This window comes from Haliotis rubra, unplaced genomic scaffold, assembly GCF_003918875.1.
Source record: "Haliotis rubra isolate DU_JTF1 unplaced genomic scaffold, ASM391887v1 Scf260, whole genome shotgun sequence".
Lineage (NCBI taxonomy): Eukaryota > Metazoa > Mollusca > Gastropoda > Lepetellida > Haliotidae > Haliotis > Haliotis rubra.
The window spans coordinates 955,985-978,633 of NW_025766670.1; the positions used below are offsets into that span (position 1 = coordinate 955,985).

At 39.8% G+C, this 22,649-nt stretch overlaps 2 protein-coding genes across 3 annotated transcripts in view; both read left to right on the plus strand.

Annotated features, from left to right (window-relative positions):
• The first annotated feature begins 431 nt into the window (after positions 1 to 431).
• Positions 432 to 12,552, plus strand: LOC124280128. 2 transcript variants are annotated; one of them, XM_046716017.1, is made up of 4 exons: positions 432 to 501; positions 8,723 to 8,841; positions 9,657 to 10,114; positions 10,702 to 12,552. In XM_046716017.1, exons 2-4 carry the CDS (start codon positions 8,822 to 8,824, stop codon positions 11,172 to 11,174), a joined length of 951 nt encoding a protein of 316 aa, XP_046571973.1. In that variant the 5' UTR covers positions 432 to 501; positions 8,723 to 8,821; the 3' UTR covers positions 11,175 to 12,552. The 2 variants fall into 2 exon arrangements, with proteins under 2 accessions (XP_046571973.1, XP_046571974.1); XM_046716018.1 differs by lacking the exon at positions 432 to 501 and having other exon boundaries at positions 8,715 to 8,841.
• A 2,901-nt stretch (positions 12,553 to 15,453) lies between these two features.
• LOC124280131 overlaps positions 15,454 to 22,649 on the plus strand; it is a 42,626-nt gene continuing 35,430 nt past the window's right edge. Inside the window, exon 1 of the mRNA XM_046716021.1 lies at positions 15,454 to 15,590. Coding sequence (XP_046571977.1) covers positions 15,535 to 15,590 — 56 coding nt within the window. The 5' untranslated portion in view covers positions 15,454 to 15,534. The remainder of the gene's footprint in view (positions 15,591 to 22,649) is intronic.

Below are 22,649 nucleotides of genomic sequence, written 5' to 3' on the forward strand. Positions count from 1 at the left end.
TATCATTGTCCCTCTACATCCCCTAACAGAACCTATCCTGGACGCTATCATTGTCCCTCTACATCCCCTAACAGAACCTATCCTGGACGCTATCATTGCCCCTCTACATCCCCTAACAGAACCTATCCTGGACGCTATCATTGCCCCTCTACATCCCCTAACAGAACCTATCCTGGACGATATCATTGCCCCTCTACATCCCCTAACAGAACCTACCCTGGACGATATCTCTGCCCCTCTACATCCCCTAACAGAACCTATCCTGGACGCTATCATTGCCCCTCTACATCCCCTAACATTATATTGCAATATACACGTCGAACCACGGCTACAAACATGCCTTTCAGCCAGCACACAGCGGTAGTACGCATGTACCATGCATCTATATTAAGCGCATGTACCATGCATCTATATTTAGCGACAACTAATGTTGACATGTTTTGTGCCGTAGACTGCTGTAACTGTACCTCCGCGAGCAGGAGGCCTTACTTTCACATCTCAGTGAGTACCTCATCAGGGTTCGAATGATCCTTTCCTCAATGATTATTTGTCTGTTTAGAAATCGCCAGCTTTTTTATTCCCCTGCTATTCATAAACCATTCTTTCCGACCACTGTAATACTCGGTGTTGGGCCTATATTTATATTTGTAAGTACATACATGTATGCGAGCTTTTTGTGAACTTCTACTAAGAAATATGCTGTACGATTCATTTCATAAATGTTCTGTTGCAATTTGTAGGCATCAATGTCAATATTTTCAAAAAAGACACGGACAATGGGGGTTTAATACCACAGGCTTGTATGTTTTCAAAGCTTGGCTGAGTGGTCGTCTTATATTTCACTTGCTGACTTTGTCGGGATATACCACTTGATATACCAGGAAGTGAAATGTTTAAATTAACAAGATGCTGCTGCTTCACAAAGCTGCCGTAGCGCTACGACTGTCGTAAGTCTATGTTACAGTGCAGGAGGTACGACAGTCGTAAGTCTATGTTACAGTATAGGAGGTACGACAGTCGTAAGTCTATGTTACAGTACAGGAGGTACGACAGTCGTAGCTCCTCGAAGCTTTGTGAAACGGGGCCGTAGGTTTCTATGTCTGTTATATGTTACAGTCAGAATGTGAATCAGTCATTTCGCAAAATGACCTAACATTTCAGTCATTTCGTGAAATGACTAAGAGGGTCAGCCATTTCGCGATATGACTGAAATTTCCAGTCATTTCATGAAATGACTGATTTAGAGGTCTTGCACCAAGGTGACTGACATGGTGTTGTAAGAAAACATGACTAGCAACAGACAAGAAGTATTTGATAACAAGCTTTATAGACTAATAATTTTCAAAATTACATGTTATGTCACATAATTAACTTACTCTACAAAAGCGGATCACAATTTCAACATGAACTGGTAAAACTATTGTGGCAAGATCAATTACCTCTCGATGGATCTCAGGCATAGCTCACACATTACGTAATAAATGTTGTACGGGAAAAGGGTGTGATTTGCGCGTTAGGACCAGGGTTGTAACGTTCGGTTTACACATACAGTAAAGTTCAAAGGTTGCATGAAAATGACATGCAAAGCTTTTTTCAGAACATCTGGATTTTTCCCAGGTCAACAAATCTACTACATGGAATGGGTCGTCATGAAAGCCTGCCTACCTGTAATTGGGTTTTAATCATTTCTAACTGCTCATTTTTCTTTCACCTTCCAACGATGTGTGTGACTGAGTTTAGTGTTAGTTTTACGCCACACTCAACAATGTTCTAGCTATATGGCGGCGGTCTGTAAATAATCGAGTCTGGGCCAGACAATCCAGTGATCAACAGCATGGGCATCGATCTACGCAATTGGGAACCGATGACATGTGTCAACCAAGTCAGCGAGCCTGACCACTTGATCCCATTAGTCACCTGTGAACTAGTGAGAGGTAACAATTAAAGCCACACCACAGTATTTTAACCGTATAGTGACGAGAAGAGTATACTACGCATAAATAATAGTGAAAGATAAGCAAAATATCACAAAATTCGAGTCTAAAAACTATCTATTTCAAATTTTAAATGCTCTACTCAACACATACCTTGGGAAGTCACGAAGTCAATTTTCATCCATATCTGAAAGGCAAGGTCCCATATCACGAGCAATGCCTTTGTTGCTTTTCTGTGTCCTGTGGGGAGAAACCTCAACAGTAACATTTACTAATCATCGTATTTGAGCAAAATCTGGGATTGCATTTGTTTCCTGCACTCACGTAGCAGGGAACCAGATCGCAGCCTTTAAATATCTTCCTCCTCGCCGGCCAAACCCTCAATGTCCTTTGCTACGGCAACTGGATTCAATCCAATCATCGTGGTTGGTGACATTTCCTTGAGCTTCATAAAGAAATGAAGAAATGAATCGTCAGATTCGTGGGTTGCCATGGTAGAAATATATAAACTCTGTCAAAAAAAGAAACGCAACCCCTGTCCTCAGATATGAAAAATTCGTTTGAATGAAGTTATTGCTTCCAAACTAAATTTTATTCGAATGTATTGAAATTATACACGTAATTAATGAAGATTACCATCCAAACAACTGCATTTGTACGCATAAGTGTATTTTATTGCTTATTCCGTCACAACGCATGAAATGACCCTCATGGTGACTTCGCACAAAAAAACCACATGCAAATCATGAAAATGGCAGTTAATGTAGGGGTGTATAAAAGCCCATGTGCTTTCGTATTATATTCATTCATTTGTCGCCGAAAAGCTGTGTTAAAAATGCCACGATTGAGTGCTGCCGACCGAAATATCGCCATTGGTCGTGTTCAAGCCGGAGAAAGTTTTGGAACTGTTGCACGGCACCTAAATGTTCACAAAACAACGATATCCCGACTTTGTAGCCGCTACAACAACTTCAATTTGACCAACGATCGCCCGAGAAGTGGAAGGCCAAGAATCACGACCGCCCTTCAAGATCGGTACATCCGGGTCCATCACCTGCGTAATCGGCATGCCCTACCAACCGTGACTGCCACACAAATACCAGGTTTGAGGAGAGTGTCAGCTCAAACGATTAGGAACCGCCTGAAAGAAGCGGGTTTACGTGCCTGTAGACCAGTTGTTGGACCTGTACTACGCCCCCTACATCGACGCCGACGACTCAGGTGGTGCAACAACGTAAGGATACGGACTTTACAAAACTGGAGGCGAATCTGGTTTTCTGATGAATCACGTTTTCTTTTGCAACGTCACGACGGAAGACAGCGTCTGTATAGGAGACGTCATAAACGTTTTGCGCCCATCTGCGTCCGACAGGTGGACAGATTTGGCGGAGAAAGCGTCATGGTTTGGGGAACCATCTCATACAACCAGAAATCAGACTTGGTGATCGTTCCAGGGAACCTGACAGCCCAACGTTACATCAACCACGTGTTAGAGCTTCACCTTCTCCCGATTATTGACCAACAGACACAGATTTTTCAACCAGACAACGCCCGGCCTCATACTGCACGTGCAACAATGAACTTTCTGCAGAATTCCAACGTCAATGTCTTGCCATGGCCTTCTAAATCACCAGACCTCAACCCTATTGAACACCTGTGGGATACTCTGGATCGACGCGTACGTCAACGTCAGCCGCCGCCACAGACGCTGCAACAGCTCGCCGTTGCACTGCAGGAGGAGTGGAGAGCCATTCCCCAGGAAAGAATCCGGCGTCTTATCCGTTCTTGTCCAAGGAGATGCCGTGCAGTGATTGCAGCGCGTGGTGCTCATACGAGATACTGAGAAAGACGCCCCCCTGGTGACAAACTGGTGTCTGTGAGATGACTTTTGAAATGACAATTTTAAACATGCCCATCTGGGTTATTATTCTGCCAAATTTCAGACTTCTGTCTTAAATAATAAAAATGCCGTGTCGTCCTAAAACTTCAGATCAAAATCTCTAAAATACAGGGGTTGCGTTTCTTTTTTGACAGAGTTTATATTTCACCCTCCAACCATGGGATGTAATCAAGGAATCATGTCTGTTGATCTCCAGCAGACGACACCAAGGATACTATGAGGTTGTACTCAAGCAGGAAAATACCGGACTGGCCCAAGAGCCAGAGGACTCTGTACAAATTAAGAAAACAGTAATTACGTTTTCAACAAACCTTTATGGCCAAGACTTAAGTATATATTGAAAAAATATTGTGCAAACTACTTGCCATGCACAGGGTTTGACTAGCCGATTGATTGAACCTGGTCCATTCTGCCACCTGTGGTGTGAGCAAAATACCCAGACCATTTGTTAGCGAGTTGGGAACATGTCATAGTATTGAGGTATGAGATTGGATAGCGGATCAAGGTAAAATGGCCACACGGGGCAAAGGTGAAATTCATCCTCGACAACTGGTACCATACAAAAAGAGCAAACACGTTAATTTCGTGGAATGTTATAATATCGGCCCGTATCTTTTAGAAGACTGTGATTAGATCCAAGAACATTTAAATATTTAATCGAATTAATGTAACATCGATAAATCGAACCCAGTTATGATATTGAAATGATCTTTTATAGCAAAGAACAGTTCAAGTTTGCAGCAAGACTGAATATGTTCATGACAGATTTGATTCTCAATGTCTACACATCTTTGCCTAAACTGATGTAAGAATAAATCAGCCCATCCAACACTCTGTTCAATCCAAACCTCTTCGAATCTGTAAGAAAATAACAATGATTTAACCTTGAGTGTCCAGCAAGCACTACCATTCTCTGCCCACTTTTATATTGAAAGGTGTAAGCTTTCTTCAATATCAAGTTGTTTTCTTGAGTTAATAATATAAGCCAATGCTTGAATACTTGTAATTGGACGCTTTGACAGCATTTCTACATTTTACAAAATTATTTGGAGTATTACTATTCAATCCAAGAGTTAATTTAGTAAAGACTTTAGTGTGTATATTTTCGATATCAGGCGATGAATAAAACCCCCAAACTTCAGATCCATGTCAAAATTGGTAACACCTTCAAATAAAAAACTTTGAAAACAAACATCTTGAGGCAGAGATGTAAATTTACCCAACCTCGACTGGAGTACATGTATTTGAATAACCTTCCAAGCTTGTTAACTGGACACCAAGATATTTATAATTAGATACTGTTGTAACATCATCATTACCAATTTGAAACATTTCCTGATGTCTAAGCTTCCCACCATTTCTAAACACTACAACACTACTTTTATCCATATTAATAGTAAGCTTCCTTTTATCACAATATGCAGACAACTTGTCAAGACGCTTTTGTAGACCAACAACAGACACGTCGATTAAGATGATATCATCTGCAAACAGCAAGATAAACAATTCTAAAGCATGTAATGTAACACCATTGGCTTGACGCACGCCATCTCATCAAATGAAGATTGAAAGAGAAATGGTGACAACTAACATCCCTGTCTAACGCCTGAGAGATACTCGAAGAAATCTGTAAGACCACAATCTAACGAGACACAAGATTTGACAGACCTGTGCATGTCCTTAAGAACTCGAAATATTCGTCCCTTGACAACACCTTTCCATAGTTGCAAAACTAAACAACTTCTAGAGTCAAATCTCCCTTTACATTGTTAAAAGCACAGTATAGCCGACCTCTCTTATAGAAAAGATATTTATTGATCAATGTGTCAACAACAAAAATGTTATCCGTAGTCTAAAAGCCCTTTCTAAAGCCATATTGTTCACCAACTATACAACTTTCTTGAATTAAATGTACCAGTTACAAACATGTCGTCCCATGCAAACACCTCTGTGAGCTGAGCCAAGTGTCATCGTGGTTATACATTCGGCTTTGGAATTGACTTTCTACTGGCTTTGTTGTAAGTGTTGGTGACCTCGTGTCATCAATTGTTTGTGATTCATTCCTGAAAGTGTGAAAGCCTGCAGTTTGGCAGATATTTATTATGATTATCGAAAAGATTTTGTCGCTTTTGTTAATTGCTGAACATTAGAGATATTGTCATTATGATTACAGTCATGTGACACCATTGCCTTATCATGGGGCGCCTCCGTGGTGTAGTGGTTAGACCGTCCGCCTAGAGAACGGAAGTTCGCGGGTTCGATCCCCGACCGCGTCATACCAAAAGACGTTAAAATATGGTACTTGTTGGTCCTAGCCTGGCGCTCGGCATTAATGGGTACAAGGACTGGTCGGCTCCGAGTCAGTGTAATGTGTCTGAGTGGGGTATTTATGCTTCACTGCGGCACGGTATCTCAGTGAGCTGGCACTATAAAACCTGCAGGTACAAGCAACAACACATACACACGTCGTCGTCGACAATTACGTCGTTAACCCCATTTCACGTCACCTCTCCTTATCATGGCGTAACCATGTCCAACCAAACATGAATCATAAACACTGTTTGAACTTTTGCTATGCCCTATATCTTGTACAAAAACCTTTTATAATGAGAGAGGCGGTAGGTACAGAGTAGCGACCTCATTTCTAACCGAGACTATTGTGGCGATCCTATTTTGCATTGCTACGACTGCGTCGTCAGTATTTGTGCTATTATTTAGACACTTGGGGGCGGTGGGGTAACCAAGTGGTTAAAGCGTTGGCTCGTTACGCCGAAGACCCGGTTTCGATTCCCCATATGGGTACAATGTGTGAAGCCCACTTCTTGGTGTTCCCCGCCGTGATATTGCTGGAATATTGCTAAAAGTGGCGTAAAACCATACTCACTCACTCACTACTTAGACACTAAACTAACACTAACACTGAAACTCTTGTTAGCGTTACCTACTCTGTAAAAACGAATGGAAGCAGCGATTGTTTTAGTCTGTCTCACATTCTCTGAACCACACTGTTTCCCCTCTCGCCCAGCCCATTCTATAATGGTAAAGCCCTAAATGAAGCAAGTCTAGATTTTCCTCTTGTGCTTACACGGGACGTGAACCAACGACATCGGCTGTATTCCTGAGACCCGCTCGCGTGTCAAAACCGTTGTTCTTGGTTGTGTTTTTACGAATTCCAGCCCTCAAGTACACTTCAAACACCTGTAATTATTTAACCAGTCGTCCGATTTTGACTAAGCCGAGAGTACAATCCAACTGCAGCAATATAATTGCCTTTAGCTTGTAAGGTTCTGAACAGAGCACACTGAACGTTCGCAATGTGTATCTACATAGAGGATAATTATTTTTTCTGTGATGAAAACTAAAAGTATCACCGCTTGGTGGTTATAGATAGTTTTTATCCTTTATTCTTGAAAGCTATTGCAGAAAACTGAAGGAAGCGTCCAGAGAATATAACAATAACCCCATCCATCGGCTTCCCACAGACCACAGAACAATGTGCTTGTTATACTTGTTCCTATATGTTGGTGGAAAAGTACTCATTTCCTGAAAACAATCATCTGTGCTTATAATATAACTGTACAGTCATTGGATTATTTAAGAAATGCTTTGAACTATGACCCCCATGGACATAGGCGTGTTGGGGGACTGTATCTAGCATTTTTAGCCATTTCAAATACTATGGTTATTTCATATCAAATGCTTGTATCACTATCCTCTCTGTGAGTCTATGCTATTTTAAACCTGTTCAATTCAATGCAATACGTCGATGAAATCGGGTAATACAGAGAAATTGAAAGTGGATCTGTGGAAAAGTGAATCCCTACACCATATGTTACCAGTTACCACATTACGTCAGTGTATACAATGGAGTTATTTTACCAAACCATAAATATAAATGCTAATTTCTGTCAATGTGGTAATAATGCATCTCAATTTGACCGAGAATTTAGAAGGGAAGGACTTGTGGACATAAAAGTAACTTTTGCTAGGCCATACCCTTATGTTTAAAGCTTAATGAGACCACATGAGCCTTGGAGTGAAGAGCTTCCGCATTGGAGAAAACAAAACGATGTGAACCCAGAATTTCACACAGCAGAAATTTCTGTGATCATCTTGATTTAGCACAGAAAGTTTTCAAATACATACCCTTGATATCCGGAATAATACATGTTTCTAAGGCATGAAAACATTTGAACATTTACAAATTTACGAAAGTTTCTCCACCTAAATAAATAGCCATATATCCGACCCTAGTAAATTCGGAAAGAACGGGAACTTCAGGACCTGTTACAATTGAAAGAAATGTGTTTGAAATACTCTATGATCAAGCATTTCCTGACGTATCGACATTTCTGTAAATCCGGTCATATGATTTGTGAAAAGGTGTTCTGTATAAAAAAATATACGATACACATATGGTTCAGAAATAAGCTTCAGTGTAAGAGAAAGTCCAATATAGTTCGATTAGTGAGGCTTCAAGAACAAAACTACTCGACGGCGTGAGGACTTTCTCCAACTTAAAACGAAGTCAACATTGAATTCGTCTGCTATATATTATATGTTCCATTGGGTGTAATCGACTGTTGTTGTATCCTTCTGTCCGAGTCTTTCACAACTACATCTAACTAGCCGAGTTAGATATGAGACAAAATAAAACAAGACATGTGATGAAGTCAATTTTCATTCTTTATTAAAAGCTAATGGAATAAGCATTCAGTCTGTTGAAGACAAAATCTAGACTTGATTACTTACAGACCGCCGCTATATAGCTGGAATATTGTCGAGTGCGACGTAAACAAACCAGCTTTACCACACAAATCTACTGCAGTTGCTTGCTTGTAAATTGATCCCGAAGTATTGTTACACCATTTTGATCCACCTCTTTCAGTGCCAAGCTATTGTCGAGCCTCTGGGTCCACAGTTGACATCTCTCCTACTGTTTTTGAAGGTTTGGTGCCATCCATAACAACCTCGAACAGAACAAACAATGACACATTCTGACTCAAGGTTTGTGTTTTTAGAATTTCTTAAAATTCTTTGAATTCATCTCAAATACGAATGGTGAAACCTTGAATGATTTCATAAAGTCGGCGACCTTATAATAATGTCTAAAAGGCTTTTCACAATTACAACGTGAATGTGAAAGTTTGATAGATTACATCTCTACATCCTACTTTGATATGATTGTGCTCAAAGCATTTATGTCAAATGGCAGCGTCTTTACGTAATACCCCGTAGTGTGTCCTACATATCACCTGCATGTTATTGCGTTGATGAGAGTATGCTTATAATCCAGCTTCCCTCATCTCAGCTGAGTGTTACGATTTGACAATCGCTCCTCAGAACATCGTGAACCAATCAACAGGAAGGAAATGTGGATTCGTAAATTTGCATTCGATGATAGTGACTTTAGTTTCAAAGACTCTAAGAAACGACTGTAGGTACAATATTTAAAGTATTGGCATGGTGTCTCATATTTTAGGGTGTCTGACTGGGATAAATTCGTTACTCATTTATACGAGAATTAAGAAGCTTCTATGCTGATTTCCAGAAAGGCCAGGAAGTTTAACTGAGGCTCCAGGTAGATCTGCGTGTGTTAGACCTGACGTTAGTTTAGGTCCGACGTCCATTTCGGTATTGAGAACAAAACCCTTTTAACTGTGTGTTTACTAAATATCATTCACAGAACCTTTTCGCACTGACAAAATTCAAAATGCCGCCACATCAGCATAATATGCAAGGGCATATTAACTTCTACACAGTTTCAAAAAGAAAGTTGATAGATTTTATGTCATTTTTTATAACAATGACCCCGTTTTCAGTTACCATCACATCTATATATGGATGCCTCTTGGAGTCCAGCAGTTCGGCCACGCATCTCTACATTTAAGTAATGGCGAATATATCAGTCTGTGGCCTAAAGAGGTCGGAGCTAAATCTGGGCTAAAGAAGAAACGAAGATTCAACTGCTGCCTTTATGGAGATATTGCAGCAGAGGCCATGACTCCTGACTATATGTATAGGATTTCGTCTACACAATTAGACCTGGATGAAATGATGAAGAGCTGGAAGAAACAAAAGGACATACCTCTGTATTCCCTTCTGCGTCAGAACTGTTGCAGGGTAGTGTACAATGTCCTCCGTGCAGGTGGAGCCCCAAAGAGTCTTACAATTGTTTGGAGACCAGAAACATTACGGAGATATTTGGTCATTTACCTGGGAGGTGGATCAAGCTTAAAGACTCTGCTCAACATGCCAGGTTGGGATTCCCCTTTGAAAGGTAACTACCATAACCTGATAGAATGCCTCGGTTTCATATCAGACAGAATAACACGAATTATAATATGACTACTAATTTACCCTTGTTCTCCCGTGACGATACTGATTCAGAATTGTTTCCCTTTCCAGTCACTGACATGGGAATAGGTTGATAGATCCAGATGTAAACTAACTATACTTGTCTTATCAAACTATTTTGTTATATGTAGTTATGTGTCATATAATACAACTACTTTCGGTTGAGCCAATGATTTATCGACCTTCGTGTCGGGGAATACCACTTGTCCAAGGTCGATAAATCATTAAAACAGCAGAAATTGAAGACAATATTTGCATTTTCGTACCATGCTACCCTCAGCAATTGGTCTGCACATGGTACAACTACATGTATATATACTGATGAATGGATTCATGTAAATGTTGGCAAGATGAACAGTAACGAACTTTATGTTTTACAACTAACCATCAGTTTCTAAAAATACCAATCAAACAGATCGTTGTCAAGTTCTGTCCAAACATTCATAACAGATCCTGATGTTCATCAATGTGTCTCATGAATGTAATAAGCATATTGTGTAAATATTTCAGAGAAAATAAAGATGTACACATGGGAAGCTAAGGATGGAAACGAAAGACACTTTGCACTATCTCTGGATGAGTCAGTGTACGTAAGTTGGTGGCCCCGTACCTCTCGGGCAGCAGGGCATGCAGCAGAAAGCTTAATGGATGATCGATCAACGATTGGACGAGTGGAGGATAAGACCTATAACTTTCCTGACAACGGGATGGAGTACCACCTGATGAGGAGACGTTGGAAGCAAATGTTGGAACATGAAACATCTAACATGTGGGAAACTTCCTCGGACTGGGTGGTGTATTGGATTCTGGAGGCGGGTGGCATTTTTGTTCATCAATTAGAGAACATAATGAAGGAATATGGAATGTTTGAAACCCGCAGGAGAAAGTTATCATTCCAGTATAAGGATTATAAGGAGGGATGTCGCCGGCTGGATGTATCACAGCTATATAAAGCGAATTTGTTCGGATTTTCAGTTATGTGAAACATTGTTTCTTCACAGAATGTTTGAAACCTTGAGAAGAGAATGATGACAGAGAAAATATCTACTGAAATCTGGGAGAAACAATGTTTGCGTTCAGATACCTACCGCATACCCATATGCTCTATGATACTGTGTCAGCCTTGGCATTTGAGTGATGCTGATTATCAGATCATTCTCATGCATTGAGATGCATTTAAATATACAACTAAGTAAGATCTTTCAAGCTTACTGGACAATGGATCAAGTTCTGCAGTCCAGATACTTTCCGAAGGTATTACTTGGTTTGCTTCGATGGTGGATACAGCATTAAAACATAGCTGAACAGGGATGATGTTGGAAGCAATTGTTGGCGAAGGATACTATATGGAAGATATGTCCAAGGTGGTGTATGGGTCATGTCGTGGTTTTGGTTGACGAAGTGCTAAAAGTCTCAACTGACGTCGACGCCTTTGGAGAAGAAGCCATTTCTTTTGTCCTAATTAGAGAAAGTAATGTGTGATACCTTCAGGAGAGAAAGATGTGGGAGAGAATATCAGTAATGAGGTTTGATGTCTCCGACTATATATATCAGGGATATATAAATCCTTCTGACTGCAGGCAGTAGATCGGATTTCCAATTATGTGAAACAGTGTTTGAAACCTTGAGCAGAGAAGAGTGACAGGGGGAACATGTACTGAAATTAATCTACTGAACTCAAGTTTCAGAAACAATATCTGCGCACAGAACGTTGCTACATACACACATTCTGTATGAACCAGTCCAATGGCTCTTTTTTTGGTGGTTATTGTTATCCTCATGGATTTATTTAGAACCTGCACAAATATACGAAAACATACGATGTGATAAAAATTTGCTTGGTTGTGTGTGCACATTCAGTTGTACGACCGTTTGGAGACCAGACGCAGTGATTCTAGGAATTCACAAGTATCAACACTCAGGAAAGAGTCGGACATAATCGGCTCCGGAACCCCTAAAATATTATAGTTATATATATTGGGTTTACTATACTAGCCACATAAAGAAACTCTGCACACAGAATATTCCTTCAGAATTTGAATACAACACAGAAAAGACGAAATGAAGTAGTCACTTTATAGGTTGAAGTATCGGACCACCACAAAATGTCAAAAGAACATGAGCAATATCCGTAACGATGACGTCAGAAGTTCAAAATCGAGTAGGGGGTCACACGACGAAGTCACAAAGTCAATAACGGGTATGACCACCATGTGCGTCAAGCACAGCAGTGCATCGACGATGAATAGAGGCTACTGAATGAGCATTAGAGGCCTGATGAATGGTCTTGGACGTGGTCACTGCCGTCTTGAACCTGTGTCTGAGAAGAGTCACCCGAATCCATCTGTCCTGTCTTGGCGTCGTTACGTCGGGGACGCCCAGAACGTGGGTGGTCGGCGACGTCATTACTGTTTCGATAACGCCGGACCAATGCAGATATCGTGTTACGATGGCATTGGAAATGTGCTGCCACCTGTTGTTGGCTCATTCCTGCTTGGACCATTCCAATGGCTTCTTGACGTTGAGCAGATGTTAATCTTGGCATGATGTGCATGTGAATTCTCATGTGAATTTGTGAACGTTTAAATGACCAAAGATCAAACTTTCTACAGTGACAGCAAGTTCACATGTTGTGTACAGCTGCACGGGCTGCACATGCAGTAACACATTGCAAGTCCATAGGCCACCATCAATGACGTCACGTCGCCTGGCACGCGCATGAGCGTTTGATTGTCTCCAATACTTGCTATGTTCATACCTGTATTTATGTATAAAAACGCCGTGTGCCTATATGTATATTTTCTGTGTGGACAGTTTCTTTATGCGGCCAGTATATAATACAAGTACATTGCTATCAGAGATGAAGTCACTGTCTTGGTCCATCCTATCAAGTTCTAACGGACATTGGGGTAGCATAGTGGTTAAAGTTTTCGCTCGTCACGCCGAAGACGATGGTTTTATTGCTGGAATAAAACCATACACACTCACTCACTCATTCGTATGCCATGCAATGGCTGTGATGATTTATTTATTTTTTACTTGTTTTAAAGATTTGATGTCTATCTTCTGGTGAATTAAAGGGTAACACATGATTGGAATTAAAGCAATGAAACATCATCCTTGCCGCTAGGAAATAGAATATGTCAGATCAGGAATAGTAGTACATTCTTTCGGATAAACAGCTGCGATATTCAATTTGCTTCTCACATCCGGTCATCCAATACTAAGACATTGTTGACCCGGAAGTAATTGTTGTTGACATCAAAGTAATTGTCCTATAGTTTATACTGTTATGTGGTTGAGCTATTTAATGTGTAATACATATGATATTCAGTGAGGGGCAGTGGTGTGCTATAATTAGACTGTGCTACAAACCTGTATGATCTCCGGTGACTCTGACAACAGGGTAGAATGATCTGGAAGGTACTACAATTAGATTATACCAGAATCAATCGCCTTAGGGTTGACTTTTCTAGCATCTTTTACTTAAGTATATAAGAGTAGACAGCTACTCTATTTTGCAGTGTCAAAGTGATATCTTTGTAATGATTTGTACTGATTTCTGCAGTTAATTAGAAAGTTAATTTTAGAATACATAACATATCTTTGTTGTTTGTTCGTTTCGCACCTATTTTCTATGAACTGATTCCCAGTTAATATTTTGGTTTCAACACGTAAGAGTACAATCTAACTATTACTGTGACCTTTTTGGGGTAACCTATCCATTTTACAAAGTTTTCCAAATAACCAACTTTAACCTCTTACTTTTCTTAAGTATTTCGTCGACTTTCCACTGTCCAAACACTGTCAGCAAGCTTGACTACTGTCTGAAATTCCCATTGAAACTGCATTGTATTGGATGGTTCACCAAGTCTTGCAATAGAAAAACTGCTGTTCCATCTCTGCAGCATGGTCTTCTTCAGTCGTCTTCTCTAAAGTGTGAAATTCTCACTTGATCTCCGAGTCTAAATATTCACTTTTTCTTAATCTGTGTACGTTTGGATTTCAGATCATTAGATTTCTTTCTTGTGGATGTGTATAGTGGTCTTCCCACACGAGGAAACCAAGGCATCTTGTGGTGAAAGAGGGATTAGAACTCTGACTGTGGTCGTGCACAGAAAGCTTACTTACAAATATATCACTACCTTGATGAACTAAAAGACCTAGTTAAAGACTATAATCACGGATCACACAGATAATAAAAAATTCCCCTTCTGATATTAATGAATTTGTGATATCTAATTGATCGTCTTTACATGACAGATCTACTTCGCTTTATGTTCTGCTGTCAAAACCTATTTACAGATAATATTAGCATGTGCAAATGTGAAAGGTCATTGTGCGAACATTCGAAATATGAACTCGTGTTATTGTCCGACGATACCATGGTGAATGCTAGTTATCCACTAAACACTGTACTTAAGTCAACTTAGTCAAGATATGACGAAACATTGCCGATGTGACTTTTAATTTTAACTCACTCACTCACTTAAGTCACCCCCCCCTACTATGATGTCAGGTTACGTGAAGTCGAATCCTGCTCATTAACTCTCGGTAGTTTCCGGAACATGAGGTTTTTAATGTGTTTGGCTACAAATATTGACTTACGAAAAAACATTCTTCAAGATATTTCTTTTTATATGCTTTATAAATGATTTGATTTCAGATTGTTACTGTATCTCCTTAAAAGAGCGCTGTAGCGAATATATGGTCTAGAGAAGCTAACCGCTTCCTGGTGTGATGTAAGCTGATATTATATTGGTCTTTCACTTTACAGTGCTGGCGAACCAGAACAGGAAGCTGGATGTCCAGAATTTAAATACACGCTTCACAAATATATTCGACAGCGGGCATGTGGAATTCATTAATAGCAATCTGTTCAGCTATCCGAAACACTAGCTTTATTTACACAGCGAGTAGTCAACACTACACAATCTTGTGAACTGACCCAAATAGATTATGTTTATCATCGCTGAGACGGTTCAAGTCACGTTTTGTCTATTTATAACATGGGATTTCCCTAGCTAAACACAGACTCGATATTGCACAACACCTTTATAGCTTAAAATTCCAGACGTCAACACGATTAACCAATCAGGGTACGGGTTCTATCTCTATGACACTTCTACAAAACACGTGACTCTGATTAACAAATTAAAACACGTGAACCAGGTAAACAAGGTTACATCCACTGTCAGTTTGTTTTGCTTACCTAATACTATCAGATGTACCACACACATCACCAGCAGCTGCATCCTTGCACTTTGAGCTTGAAGTATTATCAGGCCATAAGCAACCACCTCTTTCTGTGTAGCTATTGGCGAGCCATTTTTCTCTGAAGGTATGGTGTCATCCATTACAACCTCGACCGAAGAAACAATGGCACAGTCTGACTCAAGGTTTGTTTTCATAACTCCAAAAATACCTTTTCATTATTTGAAACATGAATGTGAAAGTTTGATGGATTTCGTATCTTCATTACTCCTCTCCAACTTGTGTATACCACAAGGGCTATTAAGTATTGGTACGAGCTATTGTATTTGGATGGTCACAGGCTGTCAGTGCTACGTAATGCTCAAACCACATTACTCATATTAAAAGTATTCTGTTTAGTCTTTGATTGGGATATGGGTGGTTAACTTTATGGTAAAGTCTCTATGGTTCATCTTGATAACAGTGGCTCTGTCTGGTGTTTCGACATTAGTTGCAAAGCTATTGCCTCTTGTACCTTTCATCTTATCCTGTCTCTTCTGTTCTTTGAAGGTCATTTAAAATCGAAATACATGAGAAAAGAGAGATTTATGTATGTCAACTTCTTTATTGTGTATAATACCTTGCATACATGTATTGTGTTATACACAATAAGAAAGGAGACATCCATAAATCTCGCTTTTCTTATCTTGTCTCTGTCTGTTAACTCGTCGTGGCACTCGTCTTCCGTCCTCAATGTTAGCATACAATAGATCTGCTAACATATGTGCCTGTTCCTCAACAAAGCTAACTCAATCTTGGAATGTTACCTTTCTGTCCCATTGTTCGTGAATGGCAAACTCCTGACTACGCCATCTGTCCGGCATCTTGTTAGGTAACCTGGAAATGATAATTTTCATGTTTTTGGGATGTTCTAGCTCCCTCAAATACTTAATGTCTGCCATACTGTTGTCATATTCCAGCAGTTACAATGAATATATATGTTCAGTTCATCACGGTCTTTGGCCTTCATATGCGGTCACTGTAGAGCTTTCTCTGTGTATGATGTAGCTGCTTTAAACTTGTTTTCAAACTTAGACTGGAGCAGCTTTTAGCATCCATGTGAATACAGCTCTGCGCCAATTCTCCTTGCATTCCACCTGCACACTGTTCCAGATAATTCAGTCTATCTTTGCAACTGTCTGTTTTACTTTCTATTCATTCAAATGCCATGGTGAATTACTTAATATATATTCCAAAGGATCTCATTTGAACACAGGAACTCCTGAACACAGAAACCTATGATAACTGGTCGATTCATGGATGGCAAGATTGCCAAATTAACTTGGACACGAGAGGTTGAGGGAATCCTTTTTTTTTCTCAATACAGGTGGAAGCAGGTATTCGATTATTCTTGCATGCAATCTATGGACCCTCTCCTGAAACATGCACAGCTGTGAGGTGTGATGACGCTTGTGTCCTGGTGAGCCTCTTCTACTATACTGAAAGCCATTAAAAATGCAATTTGACATTCATACTTTCTTTACTCACACTAATTTCAACATATATAAACCTAACTGGCAGATATGTTTTAAGTGAACATCTGTGAATAATTTCATCTGAAAATGTCCAGTCAACAACAACATCAGTGTCGCAACAACGACATCACACAAAGGAGGGGTCACTTGCAATCAATATCGTGGGTGTCCACCGCGCGCTGCAAGACATGCTCGCAGTGTTTGGGGCATTGAAAGACACACATTTCTCAGGAACAGCTGTTGGATGGTCTGCAGCCTCTGATGGTCTGTGGTCTGATCATGACACCACCCCCTCCAAAACGATCATGTTCAAGGACACAGTTTGGCGCAAGTCTTTCACATTTACGTCGATAAATCTGTGGACGTCCATCTGCAAAGGATAAGTTAAACCTGGATTCATCTGAAAAAATGACATCTGGCCATGTCCTGTTGCCAAGATTGGCCCCATTTGCTGCCCATCGCTGTCTGGCAAGTCTGTGGCGTTGCAATAAGGTTGGACCACGGTACGGGTGACGACACCGGATGTTGAAGGCAGCAAGGCGTCCTTGCACCTTTTGGGCGCTGAAATGACGTTGACTTGTCCCAATTGTCCTCCTTGCCTAATCATCAGCTGTTTGGAACCGATTTCGCAAGTGTGAAACTCGGACATTGCGGTTTTGTTGAGCTGTTATCACAGGTGGTGCACCAGGTCGCGGACGATCAGCAACACTTCCGGTAGCCGGAAAACGTTGTCTGAGTCGACTTACAGTGGATGGATGCTCATAAAAGTGCTTGGCAATCATCACATCTGAAGCACCTTGGCTAACCATACCGATAACCTGATTCCTTTCGTCTTGTGTCAAGTGTGGCATTTTCTCAAAGTGATTGAGTTCCACAATTCCTTGTGCTTTTACAGGGCCTAGGTGCAGGTAATGCATGTGCACAACGTGTTTCATGAATGTGGTTGTGTTTACGAGAAATGTCAAAGGTTCAGTTTTAAGTATCAAAGTTCATGTGAGAGGAATGCTCCGGGACTTGAACTCGAAATGGGCCAGAAGAACAGCCTTTTATCCCTACATCCTCTGTATCGCAGGAAAAAATCTTCAATAGAACTTTTGTAAGTTTCAGGACAACAAATACCAATTCCGTTTTTAATGGCTTTCAGTATATTACACACCTGGACTTATCAAAGGCATGCATGCATTCATGACACGCAAGCACCACAGAATACCATTGGCAGTTCATAACAGTTACTAAGAAGATTTCCTCGGTAAATATATGGCAAAGCCAGAGGAAATTGTACAACTCTTGAAGTATAGGTCTTCATTTCAACAACAAAACATAAACGTTCCTTGCTTCACCCCTCCACTGGAAATACCTAGAGGAAGCACGTAATGAGTAATCAGTAACCCGCTTGGTGTCACGGCCATATTTGTCTGCCATATTCGCCATACCCTACCTGTGGATGGAGCCAGAGTGAAGAAAGCCCCAGTTCCCATCATGTTGTCATGAGATACGAAATGAGAGATTCAGTGTATCTGTACATTCTGTTTTGCAGCGTTCAGCTTCAAGAAAGTGCCAGTGGTTGTCACATAATCTGTGACGTTTAGTGTACATATATAGGCCAGCCTGTGAAAATACTAAAACGTATCTTTGAAGTACAAGATGGAGAACCTTAGTAGACTGTGATGACATACAATGCAGTTCGCAGGAACTAGTTTTATGTTTCAACAGATTTCGTCTAGTTTCAGTGTTACAGGTTAAGATGTGGATTTCCCTGCATTCAGTGCTCATCCTGAACCACAGTGTATATTTGTGTTCTGCTTTACAGATGTCTGTTTTATCCTATGCAGTCCATTGTATGGAAGGTTTGTCTAGATGGCCTGTCTGAATGTGACATATCATGAACATGTGCTGACCTCACCTATAAAAACAATGTTGTGTACATAACATATTTCAATCGATACTCTACAAACTATTTAATCGAAGGGTGCTGATGTTACCATCACGTTTGTGTTTGTCTGTAACTAGTTTTGATACATGAATAATCACTGAAACATACAGAGAAAGGAAAACGTAAGGTTGTCCTTGATTTATTACAAAACTTGGATAGTCATTGAAAATCATCCATAATTCCATGGAAATGATCCTTTTCCTCCCTAACACCAGAAATAGTACTATACACTATTTTTCATCTTTGCAGCATCGCGTTTTATACAGTAGAGAATCCGGTATCTAAAGCGACGATGCATGTCAATAAATAAGAAAATATGCAATATTTACTGCAAAATTTATGAATTTGACGCGTTTTTGAAATTCTCAAGCATGTTAATTTGACCTTGACCTCCAAACAATTTTCCCTGTTTGTAAATATGTGAGTTGCATGTTACACAAGCAACCACTTGAAGATATGTATAAAGAAAAGTGTTAATGTTATGCTTGATTTATTCACATAAAGAATGTTGCTGAAAGTAATTGGCACACACACACACACCTTGAACGTGTTTATGCATTTATCATCCATGAACACCAGTAAACATTCCTGAAAAGCAATATTTATTTAATACAGGCATGATATAATGCATTCTGTGATTAAATATAAAATGCATGGTAACCATGGACACGCCCTGAATCACACGCGGCTTTACAATTACTGGTCTGAAATGTATTTTGTTAGAAGGCTGACTCTGTGAGGTGTCTTATGACACCAAATACACGGCTCTGTACTTATACCATACTCAGCAGTTAGGAAATTAAAGATGCGAGGAAAACAAGAATTTCAAGCACGAATAGCGACAAATAGGATAACTGTGACTTTGAACTTATTGCTTTCCCTGGCTCCGTGAAGCAGTGCTTGAGTCAGCACAGGCATTCTGAAAAATGATACATTCACTATTCACACTATTCCTTTATATCTTGCAGTCATGTTCTCTGAAAAATAACATGGTGACCATGGAAACCAATGGAAAATGAATGATACTTTCAAGTCTGGCAACATTGGTTTTGGAAAACTGGAGAACCAAAGCTTTCCAACGGTACCAAATACATCTTACTATACCTCCGGTAGACGTGTTTAAATTTCTTACACCAAAAACCACTGCTTTAACTGTCTTGTTAAAACATGCCACGTTCCTGACCTGACAAACGGAGCACAGAAACAAAATGTCAACATGTCAGGAGTATCATAAAATATACTGTTGCCTTTCTCGCATCTAATACGCTCTTGCAAGAAATAATATAAGCAAGGCATATAGTGACAAAAATTTAATGCCTGGATATTCCAGGAATTTTTCAAAGGTTAGCAACTGCCAATCAGTAGTGACCAAATCGTTTATGAAGTTTATTCCAACTTGTGCATAGCATGGGAAGTATATAGTTTGATGTAGTGTCAGACTTCCATTTCTTTGGTTTAATTTCATCGAGCTTTTTTAGGAACATTTTTATTGTTTCACATATTCGACATTTTATGACAAATAACCAGACAGAAATGGCAAAAATCTTCCAGGAACTATTATTCTGGATTTATTGACAAACTGAAGGAACAATCCTAGTAATGTATTAGGAGGACACTTAAATGCGCGAACTGGTAGTGTGGCTGATTACTCGAGTGATAACATTGCTGATGAACATGAATATCCTTTCGATCAGATAAGATACTGTTGTAAACAGATTTGGCCAAACCCTCATTGACTTATGCATATCATTAGATATCCATATTATGAATGGTCGTGGTGACTTTGATGGTGACTTTGATGAATAAACATTCCATTGTCGCAATAGCGCCAGCTTGGTAGATTACTGTCTGATATCTACAGCCTTTTCTCTTGTTATAGTGAGTGACTGAGTTTAGTTTTACGCCGCACTCAGCAATATTCCAGCTATATGGCAGCGGTCTGTAAATAATCGAGTCTAGATAAGACAATCCGGTGTTCAACAGCATGAGCATCGATCTACGCAAATGGGAACCGATGACATGTGTCAACTAAGTCAACGAGCCTGACCATCCGATCCCGTTAGTCGCCTCTTACGATTAGCATTTCTCTTGTTATAAAACATTTCAGCAGTAGAGTAGACTCGAATCGCACCATCTTTCTCTGTCAATGTCATTACCAGCACAATCTAGGCCGGTGCGAGGAGTTCCCTAATAGATAGCTAACGGATTGTTGTAAGCAAGAGCTGAGCCGTGCCACTGACTTGTTATACAGCAGTACTTCGGGTTCTATAGTTTCACGTGCCTTGCTACATGCTGTCTCTATATTTAAGCGGATTGCTAGGACGATTAAAGACACTTCACAGGCAAATGGTATGATACAGAATGTCACTGCAGTAAGCTAGAGGCCCGGAGAGCACTTAGACGGTACAGAAGCTGCATGGGTCCAGCTTCTTTAGTGTCATTTAGGCAGCTTCGTGATATATACAAGTCAATCACTAGATGTAAGTTTGCTTCTTTTAAAAAACAACAGTTAAATATCCTAGAGAGGTCGCTTCATAACAGTAAATTGTTTTGGAAGCAAGTTTAATACACGATTTGCAATACGCCTTGCCAAATAGATATAAGTGCAGATGTTTGGTACGAATATTTTAAGGATCTGTTTCAAGTTCCATCTTTGAACAAAGATGAGTTTTTTACACTCAGTAAGTGTTTATGATGCTGACGATCAAACAGAAATTCACAATGCGCTGGAGTCAACGATTACAGAACATGAGATACTGAATGGTATAAACATATTAAAGGGTGGTTAATCATCGGGTTTAGATATGTTGTTACCGGAAATGTTCAAATCATCATGTGACCTAATTATGCCTTACGTGCAGGTCTTATTTAATAGAATGTATTCCACAGGCGAATTTCCCTCCTCTTGGAGCAAAGGCACCATGGTACCTATCTACAAAAATGGCCATCGAGATGATCCTAATTACTACAGGGTATTACTTTAATTATAACCCACGTGGTAGTTCGTAAAGCGGTTTCATAACACTTTCGAGAGATTTGATTGGCTAAAACGTAAACTTTGACATTACCGGTACTACTTTCATTAATCAGTCCATTCATGATTTTCATTCAAAAGTTTTCACACCTTCTGAGAGCATGTAAAACGAGAATACTTAATTAATTAAAATCTATTTTTGGTGTTGTTACAAGCATACGTTTTCAATCCTTTAATAACTCAATTCTCTGTACATAAAACGAAAATATAACAATCTAAATAAGTACACAAAAAAGTAGGTCTGTCGTGAGTATAAGCAAATATGGCGTCGCCCGTAAAAGTTAATGATTTGCAGAGATGCCAACCCTATTTTGATCCCAAGTGTAATGATGTTGATGAAAAAGTGTAATTGGGGGGTTAGAAGTGTAATGATAAAAAAGTCAACTGAGCTCACCTTTATCATTATTATTGTAGACAAAACATATGTTGCCTTCTTTGCTTTCTGCAAAAGATTCTTTTCTGGGATTTGTTCATAGCACTTTAATTGTTCAGATTTCAAAATCATCATGGAAGAAAGTGAGTCTACTGATAAATTTGGCCTAAAGTCAGTCTTGTTTTTCCTCACTTGAGAGAAAATTCTCTCACTATCAGCATTGCTGTGTGGTATTACACATATACCCAGCATCACTTGTGGCAGCAATTTGCACTTCATCTGTCCCTCTGGGGTTTTAAGTAATGATACTAAATTCCAAGCTTCATCAATTCTCTCTGACTGTAGGATCTCCTCATTCAAACTGACCACTTGATAACTGAGAAATTCCGA

Bases quoted from the DNA above. Each gene is read 5' to 3' on its own strand.
- LOC124280128 (XM_046716017.1), top strand. From the start codon at position 8,822: ATGACACATTCTGACTCAAG. The intron at 8,842-9,656 runs GTTTGTGTTTTT...CCCCGTTTTCAG, and splicing joins ATGACACATTCTGACTCAAG to TTACCATCACATCTATATAT. The intron at 10,115-10,701 runs GTAACTACCATA...TAAATATTTCAG, and splicing joins TTGGGATTCCCCTTTGAAAG to AGAAAATAAAGATGTACACA.